This window comes from Anopheles bellator, chromosome 2 (genome assembly GCF_943735745.2).
Source record: "Anopheles bellator chromosome 2, idAnoBellAS_SP24_06.2, whole genome shotgun sequence".
In the NCBI taxonomy this organism is placed as follows: domain Eukaryota; kingdom Metazoa; phylum Arthropoda; class Insecta; order Diptera; family Culicidae; genus Anopheles; species Anopheles bellator.
In genome coordinates, this window is record NC_071286.1 from 71,040,844 (window position 1) to 71,058,994 (window position 18,151).

Here is an 18,151-nt window from a genome sequence, read left to right on the forward strand (position 1 = left end):
CCGCCGGGGTCTCTGTGTGTACCCGAAAGCACGGCCCAATTTCTAGACTGCGCGAGACTGCGGTACTACGCGACTTAGATCAAACAATGCGCAGCTCCAAAAGGAGGAAAGATCCTACGGCGGGGCGGGCAAGGGGACCGGGCCGGAGTCTGTTCGGTGTCGCTTCCCACACACGACACTCGCGGGGCGAGAGGCTCCTTTACCGGAGTTGCGTTCTTTTCAAACAAGATTAATATCCGACGATCCCGATGCGTGTACCGCGTGCGTACCAAGAGTGCCCGCAAGACCTGACGCAACTCCTCACGGATCCGGGATTCCGGGGGGGCGTTCTCCACAAATCGCAGATTCTTATCCTCCATCGTGTGGCACCGTTGAATTAGGTTGGGGAAAAAGAGAACCGTTATTTTTGTGTGAATTTTTAATCTTCATTCAGGATGTTTCGGCTTGCCCGGGTCCTGGGTCAAATAGGCACCGGTTTGTTGTATAACTTGTTGCCAATTTGAAGGTAGCTTCATAATATCTCTATTATAGAGGTCCAGTTTTTTGCAGTAGAGATCTCAATTTAGTGTTTGCTCATACGGAAGCAATTCATGATAAACGACTCCTTTCAAGTCCCACCATCAATACTCAGTCCCGATTTGGCCACCGGTAGAGCTGCTTCACCACGCTTAGTTTACGTGTTTCCGCAATATTGTAATAAATGACCCATTGCTCATCTCCTGTCACTATCCCTTTAAAAATAGTTCGATTTCATTCGGTTTGGCCATTTGGTGTTAATTGGTCTGGCACCCAAACATGGAGCTTCTTTTTGGAATCCAGCTTTGCGCAAATGATTTTAAAACTGTTTTACGGTCAATCTTTGGCTCGCTGTGCGATCTGTCTGTTTTCCGCAACCTAATCGTTTTCCCAACTCCGACTTGACTTCGTTTCCAGCAGAAGCAGCTCAGTTCTTCTGCAATGATTTGCTTTGGCGACCGTGGAGCCCTCCCACTACAGGCCCCCAAACAGAGTTAATTTCTTTCGGCCGTCTTTTCGCAAGCAGCTGGGATGGGATTGGCGCCGAGACGAGATGGGGGGCACACCTTCTTCGAGCGTTCGGTTTTTGTTTGAGGTGAACGTCTAAAAATGAGGTGTGCAACTCGCGCGACTCGCGATCGCAGCGATCTGTTCTTTCCTCATCGTTTGACACGGCTGTCTTTCCTTTTCTGGAAGCCCCGGGCACAAGATTAGCGATGGCGACGGCAAAACGCGAACCCTCTGATTGATGATTCATACCGCTGGGGCCACGACCATTGGCGGGTTCCACGCCTCTGGGTGTTTGATGAATTACCTCACGGCAACGTCGAGTTATCCGATTTAATATCCCCGCTTCTTTCGGTGTCGTTTCAGGTTAGTTCAGCAAAACATCGTTTGGCTGCTGCTTGGAAGGGTTCCCTCCAACCAATGGCTCACGGCTCTTTCGATGGCGACCTGGTAAGTCCTGGAACACTTTCCAAGAGACCCGCTTCTTTGATGAATAATCGACTGCGCGAGAAGCCTTTTGGGGAAGGTCGGTGAGTTCCCGGAAAGTTGGGGCCCCAAATATTTGGCGAGTCCCCCAACGCATCATGCGGTTCCACCCTATCATTGAAGGCTGTGCATTTCGCATCCGGGCCGCATCACTCTTCCTCCGGCTCCGGCCCATACCGGAAGTGGCGACGACCACGACGTCGCCAGACGGCGGCTTTGGTTTCAGGTCCCGCCTGTGTGTGTCCCGTTGGTACGTGTTTGTGCCGAGAGCTTCATTTCAATAATTCATGCACTTTATGTACTTTCGTCGTCGTCGTCGTCGTCGGGACTCTTGTGGGACTCGTCAGGGAGAAGAAGTGCCTGCCATCACGGCTGTCATTAGCAAACGGAGGGGCTTCTTCGATCAGGTGGTGGATGGATTGGGTGGCCACATGTTGTTGGTGTTGCTGCCGATTGCTCAGGTCCGCAACGCGTCATCTGGCCGATGTTCCTGGTGGTCGGCCGGACAAAGCCACCAGCCGTCGCTGATTGGCGTTGCAAAAAGACGAAAGAAGAACAGGCCACCGACAACATGTCGGCCGCACAACCAACCATTTGTCGACGCGCATTGCATTTATTCGCGCACTCCAAAGGAGGACCGGCCCGTGACGTGTGTAATCCTTCCCAGTCCCGACACACACCAACGCGAGACGAAAGGGTTGAAGGGGGTACACAGTCGCGCCCCCCATCGTCGGTCTGGTAAACTCTCCCCCCGTGTGTCCGCACACTCCCCAAAAGGGCCTGGAGTGATGATGTAGCTCGTCGCCGTGAGTGTGCGTGTCCAGACAGACACACGCAAGTTTTGTTATGCCTTTTTTCTAATCGATGCACTGTTGGCGAAAAGGGGTGGTCATAAACTAGCTTTAAAAAGTGCGGATTTCAGTCATATTTTCCTAAAATACAGTTGATGGCGAAACAAAATTTTAGTGAAGGAAAAATCATTTAAAAACTCTTTCTTATTGGTGCAGATTTGTGAATTTGTCCGTAAGAATTGTTGTTGTTGTTGTTGTTCGCTTCGGAAGTCGGTTTTAAGGCCAGAACACACCGCGAGCTGAAACTAAATTCACTTCCATGTCTTGAACTTGCGTATATAAACACAACTACCGTATTTTTCCGTGTATAACGCGCACCTTTTTCCCATTTTTTTTAGCTCCAAAATCTGGGTGCGCGTTATACAAGGGGAGTAAAAATTTTGTCTCTTCTAAATATATAAATGTGCCCTTTTCGGTACATATTTTATGGTATTATTGAATAAATTATAAAATGAAACATTTGTTAGGAATATAATTATCCATACAATATCGTCATTAAGTCATGGCAGGGAATTAAAACAGATGTTGCTGTGAAATCATTCAAAAAATGTGGCATCATCAACACTATGGATGGATCTGAAGATGTCGCAATTTATGAGAACTCTTCAGAGGGTGACAATGAGGAGTACATTGAACAGCAATTAGAGAATATCAATTTGTCAGACAGCAGTGAATCTGAGTTTGAAGATTATTACGAAATATAAAATACTAGTATGTCTTTTGCAATGTATACGCATTTTATCTTTAGTCTACTTTAGAATATTTAAAGAACATTTAGAATAATAGATTATTATCATTTGATATTTGTTGGATATCACATATCTGAAAAATGTATAATAAAAAACTTTTTTTCCAATTTTTTTCTCTTAAATATGGGTGCGCGTTATACACGGGTGCGCGTTATACACGGAAAAATACGGTAATCTGTCATCGTCCAACGATCCAAACTTGTAGAACCAATTGTTACTTCAATCTTTCATTGGTTCGTAATACTGTTTCTGAAAATAGGTGGCAATGTTCACGCGGTTACTTAAGCTAAGCAATCGATCCCTTCAGATTTAATCTCATTTTGTCAACCGGTGTTAAGGGCTTCACAGAGAAATGTCGTAGAAGAAAATCGTGAATTTGCCTTTCCGTAACGTTCCAAAATTTCCGATAAAAAATTTCAGCTCGCAGTGTGCGGTGGGCTTTAGAGACCGGGAACGCAAAAACGTTGGGCAGAGAAACGAGAGAGAGAATGGAGAGAAATACGGAGAGAAAAGAGAGCCGGAAGGCAAAAAACAGAGCCCGGGAACGCAGAGTCGGATCGAAGGGTTGGCGGTCAGAAAACGCAGAGAAAGAGTTTCGAGCATTTCGAAAAAAAAATTCAAGCGAACGGTTGCGTTTTCACGTTTCGCGTGTTGCGTGCTGCGGTTTGCGTATATTTTCATTGTAAAGAGTTGCTCGTAAGCGTATTCGTAGTTAAAGTTTCTGGCCGCTCTGTGCAGTGCTCTTTTTGTAGTTTTCCGTGGCGTTATTTTTAACATACGGAGCACCGCGGAATCGCGGTGAAGCGATCATTTGCCCGAAGGAATCCGCGCCTTGCCGTGTGTGTCTTGTCATCTTGTTTGCGTTTCGCACCGCCGCGAACGGTGTTGTGTTAGTGTGGTGTTGGGGGGTGGGGAGGACACACCACCACCTCCAGCATCGCCCGTATGTGTGCCCGCGCAAAACAGCTGAACGCAAGCAACGTCGGGGGGATCGATGCTTACGCAGATCGCTTGATCGGATCTTTGTTGCGATCGTGAAGAAAGTGTAATTGAAAGTGGTTGCTGTGGTTGTGTGCCAAACCGGCTCCAGGACACCAATCCGTGGTCACCTGTTGTGCGTGGCCACATACAGATTTCGTCAACCTCAGAGAGAGAGAGAGAGAGAGTCACTTATTGACCCTCCGCCGGGCCGGAAAAGTGGACCATCGATCCGGAGCTCCCTCGGAGGAGGACGATCGAGAGACGGAACGTGGTCAGTGTGTCACCGCACGGGTCCATTAAGACCCCCCTCCCCGCCGTGGCCTTTGTTATCCCTCGGATTGCGGTCCACCTGGCTGGCGCTGGCTGAGTGATAAATGATCGAAGACTCGGCCAAGAAGTGAAAGCACCGCACACGTGTGCCTCTGGAAAGTGTTGCGGGGCAGACGGAGCGCGAATCCGCGAAAGTGAACAAACTCCCCGCCACCCTGCCACCCCCCAAAATTGGCAGCGGAGTGAAATTCGAGCCACGAGCGCTCGAGAGAGAGAGAGAGACAGCAACGGAGTCGGAGCCGTTATCACCCGAAAAGGACTAAAGCAGCGCCCGAAAAGAGGGGGAAGGATTCGTCAGCAAAGGCATCGGCGATGAGTCATCCGACAGGCTGGCTGCGCTCGGTGAAGGAATGAGAAACGTGGACAGCATAGATCCGAGGCCGACACCCTCCAGGAGCAGCAGATAGATACGCCGAGGGCGCCACAGTCTCGGTTGCACCCTGTAATTGCGTTACGAATCGGTCCTTGCGCTCCGTCCCGTCGTGGGTTGCTTGTTGCCGCCAGCGCGATTGACCTTCCTTCGTTCGTTCGGCTGGGGATTGAAATGGGACCGGCCGATGGCCGATTGAAAACGAAATAGATCGATCATTGGGACGGTTGGGGTTGGTCTGCCCGGTGGCAATGAATTCGTAATTACAAAAAAGTACATTAGCGTAAATGTCAGAAGTGGCCAGGGAGGGCCACGAAGCAAGCGGAACGGTCAGGCGCGGACCGTAATCGAACGTCGAATCGAATTGGATCTTGAAGCTCGGGAAAAGGCCCCAGGTGAACCCCGGCTAAAAGCCGCCTAATGGTGCGTTTATTGGTGTGATCGAGTCGTGGGTCTGAGTGTGTGCGTGCGCCAGGCTACAAAGGTGGCCTTCCAAAGCGAAGGCGGTGAGCGCCGCTGGGTGCGTCAGGCAGTCATGGGGGTCCTTCGGTGGCGCGATCTGCCCGGGAGCCGGAGCTCCATCAACGCCAGCAACGCCAGCAACAACAACAACAACAGCAGCAGCAGCACTAGCAGCGCTACCAGCAACAACAACAACAACAACAATAACAATGGCAACATAACTGGCCACAGCAACACGTTGCCCCATCACGGTCGAGTCGAGGTAAGGACGCGGTACGGCGAGGAGGACTTTCTTTGGAGAGGATTCGAGGCGCACACGCCACGATCACGCCGATCGCGCATCTCTTCGCGCACGCAATTAGCCTAATGACGGCATCGCGGATGATGATGATGATGGGCACTTCGCTTATTAAATCGCTGGCCACGCGACCTCGCGGGGTTGCAGACCCCGCATCGCGCTCTCTCTCTCTCTCTTGACGTAAGGTCGTCAATCCACGAGCCCCGTTAAAACCGCGGACGGCGATGATGTTTAGCAAATTTGCGTTCCGTTTAAGACGCGGCGAACGTGCCAAAATATTGTGTCTCCGAGAGGTGGTGACGGACCGAGTTTGGTGTCGGACCAGTCGAGGCCAGGCGTCGCCATCGTCTCGGGCCGGGTTTGGGCATTTTCTCGACCCTCGAGATAAGAAGGTTTCCGTCGCCTCCGTCTCGGTGTTTATGGAGTCCGGTTCCGAAGCGGAACCTTTTTTGTGCCCGCGACACCCGTCTTGGGCGACGAGGTGTCGGATGCAGATTAAGCCATGAGAGGGCCCGGCGTCGCTGAGGGCCGATAAGCCCCGTTCTCTTTCGTCGTCTTTCGTTCCGTTGTATGCATAATGGTAATTTTGTATGCTTCCCAGAACGGACGGTTGGACCCGCAGGACCCTCGGCTTGCTCTCGGCCCACATCATCGTCTGCGTCGTGGAGTGGAGATAGGCAGCAGATGTTGTGCCTCTATTCGTTACTTCCGATCCGTTCCGGTTGCGTTGTCGCCGCGTCGTTGCGTTTAACAAACCAACAGAGAGCGAGATAGAGCAAAGAATTCTATCCCACACCTGTGCTGGTTCCGAGGGACTTGCTGGCGCATAAAAGGGCACCGTGAGACCCCGCGAGGATTCACGGGTTTAGAACCCACGTCCGGATAATTAGTTCGTCACCTGGCCTGCGGGTCCAAAAACAAAACTTTGAAGTATGTCGGAAGTGTGCCGACTTGAGGGTCCCACCACCGGAACCGACCAGCGTGGCTTTCACTTCCTGCGGCAGAGACCTACAAAATTTATTCATGTAGGCCGCCGGCAACCGTGGTGCCGTGTCGGCATCTCGATCGGGCATCAATCGGCCGTCTCTTAGGTTGGTTGTTGTGTGTGTGGTTTGGTCAGGGGGCCCATCCGGCGGACGTGCCGATATCTGTGTCATCCGCCGCCGGGGCCCGGTTGAGCTTTGGAAGCCCTTTCCGAGGTGGTATCGTGTTTTTTTGGTGTGTCTTTCCTACTCAGTTCGTGATCACTGAGGTCTGAGGTCCTCCTCCGGCCGCCCGTCACGACGACGCATACCGCGCGCGCCGAAATGTCATCGGCAAAAAAACCGGTTGCGCACGCCTCTCGCGACGACGGATCATCGACGATCGTGACTGAGGGGCGTTGATCACGGTCGTCTCTGCAGCAGCAGCAGCAACAACCGCGGGGAACCGTTTTATTTCTGAACCTTGAGCTCTCGCACGAATCAGCGATGGTGAGTGTCACTGTGGCTGCCGTGTCGAGGGTTTTGATTTCAAGCCGACTCGATTTGGGCACGGTTCGCCCGCAATTGGGATTCCTGGCCACTGGCGGTGGTTGGCCTCAAACACCGAGAATGGTGCAAGATTAGACGCTTTTATGGACTCAATGGCCGTTAACCGTTAGTATCTCGGTGCCGTTATCCTGGCGCCGACTGGCAACAGGATCCCGCGGGGTTCGGTCGGGTCCGTGAGGGATTTACGATGTTTGATTTGCTCATCACTCCCCCGGTTGCAGCCAACAAACGGCCATATGTTTTCCTCCCGACGCACACAAATGGGAAATTGCAATATGAGAAGCTGCGGAGGGTTTTATGGGACCTCTCTCTCTCTCTCTCTCTGATGCGGGCACGCAGCATCGTGTTTATGGATTATCTATGCTTGGCCATTTACGTTTTTTCTTTTACGGCCATTTAAAAGGTCGTTTCGCTTGATGCTGTGCTGGGGGGTCGGCGTCTAGTTTTATTGAAAACTTTTATTTCGCTGATAGAGGAATTTACAACACGGGGTGAGCAAAATTATTAACCTCCCCAACCGGGGTGATATCACCAGCTCGGGTGCTCCGGCGGGTGGCTATGCTGGCGCGGAGCGTAGAAACAGATAGTTGCGGCCGCGCTGCAATCATCATCCCACATTCCGGTGCGTGCGGCGTGTGTGCTTGTGTTGGTGTGGGCCCACGATCGCCAAGACGCGCGGCTCGATCGGTGTAGAAAGCGATCTCTCACACCGATCGCCTGCAATCATCATCATCACCACCGTCATCATCGGCAGCAACTGGTCAGCTGGAAATGCAAATAGGTAACACTGACACTCGGCGGTGCGCCAAATGGGTAAGGTTAACTCGTTTAGTGACATTCGAATGGCCGTTAATTTATGTGCGCGCTGACGCCACGCTGACACCGAGCGCAACGGTAGCGCAAGGAACACAAACACGTGTCGGCGGCAACATAGCCGTTTAGAGTATAGCGGTAGGTGATTGTATGCCCGCGTGTGTATGTGCCCACGTCATTGGCGTCATTTTTGCACGCCCCGGCCACCGTGTGGGAGCCCGTGTAACAATGGGGTAATTGGGTGCGTGATGATGAGGTGGGTGCGTTTTCCGGTCCTCGTTCGCGGGCTCCGGACTCCTGACTCCGGACTGCTGCTGCTGATTGAAAGCTGATACCATTTAGCACAAAATGATATCCCCAGTTCCCAGTCAAGGTCCTCTCCGCTCCGCTCCGCTCCGGGGCTTCATGTTTCACCGAAGCTGGAAACGTTAATTCTGTCGCCCGGTCCAACGGTCCAACGCCCATAACGGCGCTCCGAGGCGCGCAACATGAAACCGTCGGGCTCGGGCTTGGCACAAAGTATCAATTGGGACAAATCGCGCACAGACCCCAGACTGGAACGGGTCGCCACTGGTTGGGCGTCGCAATAAAATAATATATGAATATAAATTTCCCCGACTGGCTGGCTGGCTGGCTGTGGGTCAAATCACGCCCTGATGCAGCGCATGCAACAGATGGCCCACGCGAGTTGCCCGAATTCTGACCGAAGACGACGACGGAACAATGAATGCAGTAACCAGATCCTTGGCGGTCCCGTTTCTTGCTGGGTCCATTCATCGGGACCATGATTTATGCTTCGTCTTGTGGTCGGTGTCGGGGCGCGCGCTCCTAATTGGGGCACCCATTAAAAGCGAAACCCAAAAGGGCGGCGCCTCGCACAGCAAATCTGTGGTGGTCCATCAACCATTTTTGGGAACGCAACAATGATGGTCATTGGAACCCCCATTGGACTTAGTGGTCGCCCACGGACCCGGGGAGTTGACGAGGAAAATTATTACGCCGCGAGGGACGCGAGGGACGATCGAGCAAATTGGGGGGCTTGGGGACGACTTGACATGTTTACGGTGCTAGAATATATGAATTGTTAGTTAAACCAGCCGGGCGCCTCTCTGTGGCTCTCCGTTGATGTGTGACCAGCGCCAGCGTCCGATCGGGTTTCCGGGCACCCTCCAAATGATGGGGTAGTCCGCGGTGACAGCATAAATCCTGATTGCGCGTGAAGCGATCGGAATGACTCTATACGAGTCCGTCCGTCCGTGAGGGCAATCATCATAAAAAGTTCGGACACAACCTCATATTTGGTGGTGTCAATCAACGCGCGCCTCGTTGTGGTGAGGCACTGAATCGAGTCGAGGCTGAATCATCGGACCCCGGCGGGGGCTGGTTAATTCAATTGTTTCAACGACATCGGCAAAAAACAACACCGTGAGGAATTACTAATTCCTGTAAAAAAGCCCAAAGCCGCGTGCGCTGCCGCAGACGGACGCTTCCGTTGCGCATCGGTGCCTTACGCGTGGTTCGCCCTTCCGGGGGACATTGTTAGTTGCCGATTCGCACAAAAACAGACGGGGAAAACGACGGTGCGACGTGATCGGAAATGGTCCCCGCGGGAAAGGGAACCCATGGCTGGGGCATAAGCCGATGTTGGGGCCCTTACGCGCGGTGCTGCTACCTCATAACGGTCGACGAAACACGGAAGCTGCCGTTGGGTCGAAGTGTGTTAAATTCCCCAAATTACAAGTGATGAAACCCGCGGTGGCGGCGGCGGCGGCGGCAGCGGCGGAGGGCTCCTTCGGTCCGGCCACTCAGTGTGGCCCGATTTCCACTCGCAACGTACGTTATTTAACTAACGAGCTTATCGCGATTGCGGCTATAGGAAACGATGGCGCGCGCCTCGTTAAACAACCGATCGCCGTGTTCCCGGGTGTTTGTTCCGAAGTGGGGGTTTCGAAGGGCCACGCGCAACACCGCAGTCTTGTCTTTTAAGTAACGAAATTGTTTGTTTCAATATTAAATGCAGCCATATCTATTAGTAATACAGTTAACCAATCAACCATCGGTAGCATACGCCATCAACGCTTACGTTCCTTCTTCCTTTTGGAAGAAAAATGGGACGATGATGCCATCAGAACAAAATCGGCACCAAACAAAAACCTAGTCACTCGTTGAGGGTGCATTGGCTTCTCTTGCACGGCATGTGCATATTTTGAGCCCCAAATACGACAAAGAATGAATGAATTTCCAAAATAAAGTTTGATGTTTTAAATGTCAAGTAATCGATAGTTTAAAATCCAAACACTAGATGCATCACCCTCATAGTTTGATAGGTACGGCTTCCTTCATCTTTCAAACGCCTCCAATTCCATGCCAATCGGATGACAGATTAAAAAGTTATGCGTGTTTCTGTGTCAGTGGGTTTAGTACCCGTGTTACAGTCGCTTAAATCGCTGGAATCTCGTCCGTTAAAGGGATCCTTTCATGGCCAATTTGAGCTGAGCGAATAGGAAATAGGCACACGGTGACACAAATTGATTTTTTGTTCAAAAACTCCTTAACTGTGACGGTCTTGTGACGTGTAACAAAACCATGTGCCTTGAATTCGGTTCGTACTCGTGTAGTTCTTACCCATGATCGTTTCAGTACTTCTACATAATGGTTCCCCGTTGATCGGCTCACCTTCAGGAACCAAAAAAAAACGTTCATAACTTTTCCGATTAATAATCCGATTATTAGTAATCCGATTGGAATGAAATTGGACGCGTTTGAAAGAGGAAGAACGTACCTTTTAAACTATACTATACTAATTCATAGACATGGCTGCATTTTATATTTAAAAAAATCTCGTTATTTAAAAGGCATTTCAAAAAAGGCATAACACCGAGGACGGCGTCCCATCATAAAGAGGAGCATAGATTGTTGTGTTGCGCCAAACTCATTAGCTCTGCATCCCGCTGCAATCCGTGTTCGATTCTCGGTCTCGGTTCTTCCGTGATAATCCCAGACCAGACCTAACCGCGAACAGCCAGTTTGAGCGCGTCGAACGCATTTCGCTGCAGCTCTCTCAGGCCTCTCCGAGGTGAACGGTAAATCACGTCGAAAAAAGGGGTACTTTCGCGGTAATTTTAGCACCGGTGGAGTCCGGTGAAAGCAGATGCTAGACCATGGGATGGGTGTTTGGTCTCCGCGCCACGCAAGAAGCCGTGTGCTCCCTGCTCGGGCGGTAAGTTAGTTGGTGGCTCACCGAAAATGAGGTCTATAATTCCCGCGCAAATCAACAAAATCACGATCGTGCGCGGTCATCAATTTTCGGTTCAGCTTCTGGTCGAGCCTTGTTACCCGGGGAGATCGTGCCTAGCGATCGAGCTTCCGATCCGAAACCCGTTAAACACTGACCTAATGCGCGCCGAACGGGACCACAGAGAGACCGCAGGAAGCAGAAAAAACGGCCACAACACCGTCCGACGGCATTCCGACGATGGGCCGCGGGTTATTTACTCTGGATTCTCGGTTCGGTTTGTTTCTTCGCTTGTGGACAGGAAAAAAAAACAGACTCGAACCGGAATCCCAATCAGCGCCGATCGACGCGACGAATTCTTGCCGGGCGCGCGAACTACATAAAACCAAATTTAGAGCAATGTTCGGGGTCCGTTCGGTTCGGAACGGAAGGGGGTTTTGGAAGTTCGCTTTCAAACATACACGCGCGCTCGAGAGGATGATCATAAATTACGCGATCGCGATCGCGGGGGAATGTTAATAGAGTGAGAAGCGCAGCGACTAATAAGCCATCTCGGAGCCGCTCTGCCGCTTATCGGCCAAGAAATCGCAGGGTTCGAAAGCTCACGAAAGCGCCGTGAGCTGGGTGATTGGGCTCGATGAGCCCCGGTAATTATGCACGTCACACGGCGAGCGATCGAGTGAGAGTCGAAAAGTCGATCACTTTCGGTGGTGCTTCTGATCGCCGCCTTACTTTCTAATCTTTCGACTTTCTGGGTTTCTTGAGCGATTTTGACAGTCGGCCCCCCGTCGTGGAACTCGACTCTGACTCGATCAGCATCGCGATCGATTGCGCGAAATCCCTTTCCTTCCTGGGCGCGCACGGCGGCGGAACACGGGTCGGTCTAATGGTGGCCAATAAAATGCAAAATCATTCGCATCGCGCAGTTTGTTGCGGTTCCGGTTGGCCGAGCCGCCCGCGCCAGGCAACGATTTGTTTCGCACCTCCTCCCGGTGATAAATCGATTTGATAATGGGTCTGTGTCTGTGTGCCCACACGTTGTTTGTCATTGTCAAGCCGATCGCCCGCCCGATTTTAATGCCGTTCGAGTGAATTTCTAATGAAAAACATTAGACAGGAAACGGACCTCCGTGTTTGTGTGTGGGTCCGGAACGGAATCAATCAATCCGCGACGGTAAAGTGAACGTGAGTCAGTCGCGAGTCGCGAGTCGCGATGATGTCGAAGATTTTATTCCGATATACCGTTGTGTTGGCGTGGCCATTAACTGCTTACTCCGCACTTCGATGCGATCCTCGATCGCCCGGCGCAACTCTTTTATGTAAACCGCAGAGACACAGAGAACTCTGGTCGGGTGTGTGACTCATACTGCGCCTCACCGCGAGAGGACATTCTGTCGACCTCATCTCAGGCCACGGACCCATGCCTGGAACCACCTTCCCTTTGATAACAATCTGCTCCCCTGTTTGGAGGTGATCAGAAGGTCATTCGTGAAAAACAGAGCCCCCCCGGGCGGTAAATAATCTGTATTGGTTTATGCAAAGTTCTCCTTGGAAAGTGGCCACCGTGGACCACATAATCGGCATGCCTTGTCCACAGCCCCCTTTTTTTTTGATAGCCCGCCCATAATTAATATGCAAGCTCCTGTGGCGGCACTTCCTTTTGCATATAATTAATGTGTCCCGCTGCACACAATGGCCACCGCTTGTGAGTTGCACAATCGGAACTCTATTGCGCTGCGTAGTAGAATCCACCCTGCCCCCAGACACAGAGCCCTCACATTATCTGCCACAGGACGGATGCGAACGGTTTCGTAGCCACGTCACGATAAATCTATCCGCAACCGACCGACCGATCCTCCTCGTCTTCGAACGCGCTGTGTTTTGTGGTGCGTGATTTGTGAGGAATTTTCACGCCCTGGCGCTGGCGCCGTGTCGTGCGGATCGGCGGATTTAATTTAAGCTCGGTCAAGATCACTCGGTCGGCCCCAGGGCTGGGGCGCGTGGTTGTAGAGAGTCAATAAATTGCCGATAGAGTGTCGGACAATTAATTTCGGAGCCGCCATCGTAAGCCTGACTCGAGCTCAGAACCTGACCATCCCAAAAACACTCAGGGCTGGCGGGTTGTGAAAGGTTACGCGCCATGAGGAAATTTTCCACGATTTCGCCATCCGCCACAGGCGGCACAGTTTCGCGCAGGGAGTGGCCTGTCGGGGCCGATTTTCCTATTGTTTGTCGTCGCCCCATGGCCTGGACTTATCGTCACCAATAAATCTCACTGTTAATTGTAGCGCATTAATCTCTCTCACTCGGCGGCGGCTGCACACAAAATGGCGAGCTTTTCCGCTAATGCGACGTGATGGTGGAGGTCCATTGTGTTGGGCCCGGGTGGGTGGACAATCGCTAAATTGTTTCCGAACAAATCGAAAGCGACAGTGTGTCCGGGGCAGCAAAAAAGTGAATCCGAAAGCACAGAGGCCCGGTCCGCCGGGGTGTTTATGCACGCGAATACTGAACCGCCGAGTGAAGGCGAGAAAAGTGAAACTTTCCTCGGCGGCGGCAGCGGTCCCCCTGACGTCACACTGGCGAGAAAGTGACAATCGCCCACAATAATTAGCCCCGGCCGGGAACCCCGGTGTGGCGGGTTCCGTTGTGGCGTGAAAAACGAAAGCACCGACTAAAAGCTGCGTGAGAAAGAGCCTGAGTCTGAGCATCCGCGCGGATTAATGAAGGCGCCGTCGAAGGCGTCCACATTGAGCATATTTTCTTTTGTGCCCCAAACGGTGTCCCTGCGAGCGCCTGACGTACGGGGCTTAGTGTCCACCTCGCGGCAGATTTGCGCACGCGTTGCGTAGTCCGCGTGCGCGCGCAACATTAAAATTCAGATCACGAGTTTAATTGTAACAAAAACGGGGAGCACTACTCTGGGTGTTGGCCTCCGATCCGGTGGCTCGTGGGGGGGGGATTCAAATTTGTCACAGTGTGTCAAACGGGGCCAGAGGCTCTCGGCGGCTGTTGGCCCATGAATGGATAATGTTTTGCAACCCCTAGGGGAGGGCGACCCACTCATCTGCCACCGGGTGGCCAGGAGGGCGATTTGTTTTGAAATATCTCTTTAGTTTCGATTCGCGGTTTTCACAGCACGATGGGAACCGGCCACCCGTCTATCTGCCTGTCTGCCGGTCTAATATTTTATTCACGTTCTGTCGTCGTCAATCTGTGTGTTGTTGCGCTGAAGCCAACAAACCTGGGGCGGGTTGCCACACACAGAAAAGCGTGAATAAACTAGATTTGTTTCTGCCTTTTTTTGCTGCTGCTGTTGGGTCCGCGCGGGTGTATTTGTTTCACTAGTCGCCCGCCCAGCCCAGTTCATTCTCACGAAGGATGATCGTGTTTATGGCATCATCACGAACCGGTGGTGATGGGCTGGCAGGGTGTAATGGGTTTTGCGCCACCGTTGTTGCCTCGGCTGCATACCGAAACAATACGGGGCGCGATGATGCAGTTCTGATTGCCGCGCGGGATGATGCGTTTTGGGCAATCGTCAACCTGCCCCGTACCGTCAACGTCACAAGGTGGAGTGCGACCTTCGCCAAAAACCCGGCACGAATCGATTGAATCACCGTTGAAGGGGGGGTAAAGAGAAGAGAAGGAGCTAAATTACTTCCATTTGGGTTGAAACGTGGCCACACGGGGCCCCTAAAATAGTGGGAAATTTGAATTTGAATCTTTGAGTGGATTGGGACAAATGTTTTTATTTCTAAGTAATAAATACTCTCATCAACAACATCTGTTTCAAAATTCAAAATATTTGAAAATGAATGTTGAAAATGCTGCAGAAGGCTTCCGGTGAAGGTTAGCTCTATCGAAAACAGGAGTTTATAAGTGGTAAAAAAGGTTCCAAGAGCTATAAAACTAAAGAGCTGAATAATATCAAAGAATTGATGGCCCAAAATCGTCTTGTTGGAATATCGAAAGGATTAATGGAAACCAGTTTGAGTGACCCGAATTTGAGCCATGTCGATTGGTACCAACCAACGCTCCATTTCATGGGAAAACAGCTCGCCTCGATGATTTCCCGATATTGCTTGACCACAGTAGCAGAATGCCGCTGTAAACACCGACGAGTCGGTGTGTTGTAAACGCCCAGATCTCGCGTTGGAAAATCAATCGTTCAATCAATCATCGGTAGGAAATCAATTGGAAAAGTTTACGAAACATCCACCATTTCTCCAGCGCTCCACACGGACCCCGTGAGGGCAAAAAATGGCGGGCTTAAAAGCATCACCATTACGAGCCACGGCTGCCTGTGTAATTAACGGCCGCGCGCGCCTTGGAACAAATTCCTTGGACCCACCCACGGGTGTTGCTGCTGAAAGTGTACTGCGCAATTGAACACGCCGTGGATGGTAATGTTTTGGGGGGGGCCAACAAACCGAAATCAAATTATGTCGCGCTCCGCCATCGATTTCCAACGACAGCCGTGTTCTGCTGACACCGTTTTTGTGGAGTGGACCGGCGACCCATAAGAGGCCGGCGCGGAGATGGAAAGCATCTCTTCCTAATGAATAAAATAATCGATTACGACGATGGCGGGTCCGCTTTCCCAGAGCCGGCCGTTCGGGGCCCTCGCCCTCTCAGTGTCGATTCGTCAAAAATGAGTGTTTTAGTTCAACCGGCGAAGGGAAGAGGGCGAGAAGTGGGTCAGCCTCGGGCCGGGAAAATCGCTCGCCGCGCGCGCAGTTTAGGGGTTTCGTTCGAATTACGACCACACGTGCCTTTTAATGGGCGATTTTTATCTAAAGCAGCGCGCGCTCGGTGGAAAGTGGGCTAATTTGGGTGTGCGCCCCGTCGCAGAGACGCAGACTCCAGCGCCGGCCGGGCGCTGGACACCGTAACTTTCATCCAAAGTTTGAATCGAAAAAGGGTTCTTTTTTTCGGGGACGGGAAAATTGATGTAGCCCACAAACTACAATCGCCTTTCTTTCTCTCGTTGCAGGTGCGTACCGTTGGAACGGGCACGAAAACTCGAATGATGTGCATTGTAAGTAGTCAGCCAGCAGAAGGGATCCCTTTTACAGGAAGCACCGCGGCGCAGCGACAAAAAATGCGCCGTTTGAAGTCCGCCTAATTTATGCACAAGGTTTTGGAGCCCGGGGCCCTGGATCGATGAGTCCCTCGCAAACAATCCACCGGCTTGTCCGCGAGTCGGAGCTGTGGAGATCATAAATTGTGTCCCGAACTTCCGGTTCCCGCGAATCCTGCCAGCGCAGCGTACAACAGCGTATTGAATGTGAAATCGAAAAAATTTAATATCAATTCAGACAGAGAGGACCCCTTCACGGAACAACGGAACGGCTCCCCGGGAACAAGTTTCCGTCAACAACGGCCGCGACAGGGAAGTGCACTTCATTGCTTCCTGGCTGGGCTGGGCCGGGATGTTGTTTTCGGTCCCAGTTCCGGCGGCGAACTTTTGCCTCTTGTTTTTTGGTGGAAAACTGTTTTCGACACGAGTTGGCCATTTTCCAACCACCACATTCGGATGGTTACTCGGCGGGATCCGTGTGGGGATCTCTTTTTTGTTGTGCCGCCATTTTGTTGCTAGGAAAGAATTGCGACAACAGTGTCGTGGCTCATCCCGGGCACTGATGGTCGTCGCCGTGGCAATCTTTTTCGCGTAATAAGTGCATTGTGGCTGATGGGAGCGCGGAGAGGATGCTAAAAGGCCTCAGACAGAGGCACGCATAAATGGTGCAATAGTTCACCGAAGGGCTTCGAAAGGGTTCCCTCGGCACACTGCCACAGTCACGCGCGTTCCCAGCCAGCTTTCTTCCCAGCCACGAGGAGGGTGCATTCCAAGACACTCTCTCTCTCACCACCCTGGCCAATGAGCCCGAAAGCGAAGCGTCTTCGAGGCACCCTTTACATAATCCGTGCGATGCGGGGTTTGCATGCGAGTGCCATAAGTGATGAGCAGTGAGAGCGTCGATCTGGCCAATGTAAACGCGCACGCACCCCAATTATGCTCCTAATGAATGGGAACTGAGGGCGCGAAACTTAACCCGAGCGCTTTCTGATCGCCTAATGATGGTGATGATGATGGGTGGCGATGACGATGGTGGTGGTTATGATGGTGTGGCCCGGCGCGATGCAACACCAGCCCATCGATGGGCTCTAAATGCGCCAACTTTCCATTGTGTCTTCGCAAAGGCGGCAGCCACGGTACAGTATGGGAAAGAGGCGCCAACATGTGTCGGGCTCGGAATCGCTGGAAACAATTAAAGCTGCGGTCTTCACGCGAGTGGTCCGCTCCGTAATTGCAACACAAACAATCGACCACCCGCCGGTCGAAGATGGTGCCGGTGGTCCTGTGAAAGTGTCCCCAAGCGTGAACGGAAGTCACTTGATGCCACACTCCGGAAATGATGGACCGCGTCCGAGGCGGGAACAGTACGATCGTTGTAATTATAGTCACATTACGGCCCCCCACCCGGCGAAGGAAGCTTCTCCCAAAAAGGCTGATGACCTGGCTAATGAGCTTAAGGTGCGCAGTCCTAGTTCCTGCCCCCCCCGGTAATGACATAACGACGACCATCACGGCACCTGGCCTTTGGTGTCAGAAAATCCATCAAAATCGCGGGTTTTTGTTTGTCGCGAAAAAATTGCACCATTTTGGGGCCTCCAATTCTCAATGGCCATGTGAAGGTGAACGGTAGGTGATAACGGCGTGGGACCAAAAATTGGTGAATCGACGAAACCCCGGGCGAAGCGGGAGTCTTGTTTGTGGCCGCCCATCGACCACGAAGTTCTTGAACACGGCGGGGTCTTACCTTGGTGCTGGGTTTATCGCGTGGCCTTACGTGGTTCTAGCTAGTGAAGTGACGTCAGGCAACTAATGGCTCCCTAATGGCGATGAGTAATTGAATGGAGCCTATGCCATCATCGGCGCTCCTCGCTCAATTGAGGTTTGGTCCCACCAAGAATCGGTTCCTAAAATTTACCGGAATTCGCTTATAACTCGGAA

The 18,151-nt window shown here is 51.9% G+C and overlaps 1 protein-coding gene across 1 annotated transcript in view; it reads left to right on the forward strand.

Moving 5' to 3' along the window:
• Positions 1-18,151, forward strand: part of LOC131206917 (rap1 GTPase-activating protein 1) — a 94,744-nt gene that overhangs the window by 65,746 nt on the left and 10,847 nt on the right. Inside the window, exon 3 of the mRNA XM_058199516.1 lies at positions 16,127-16,171. Coding sequence (XP_058055499.1) covers positions 16,127-16,171 — 45 coding nt within the window. The remainder of the gene's footprint in view (positions 1-16,126; positions 16,172-18,151) is intronic.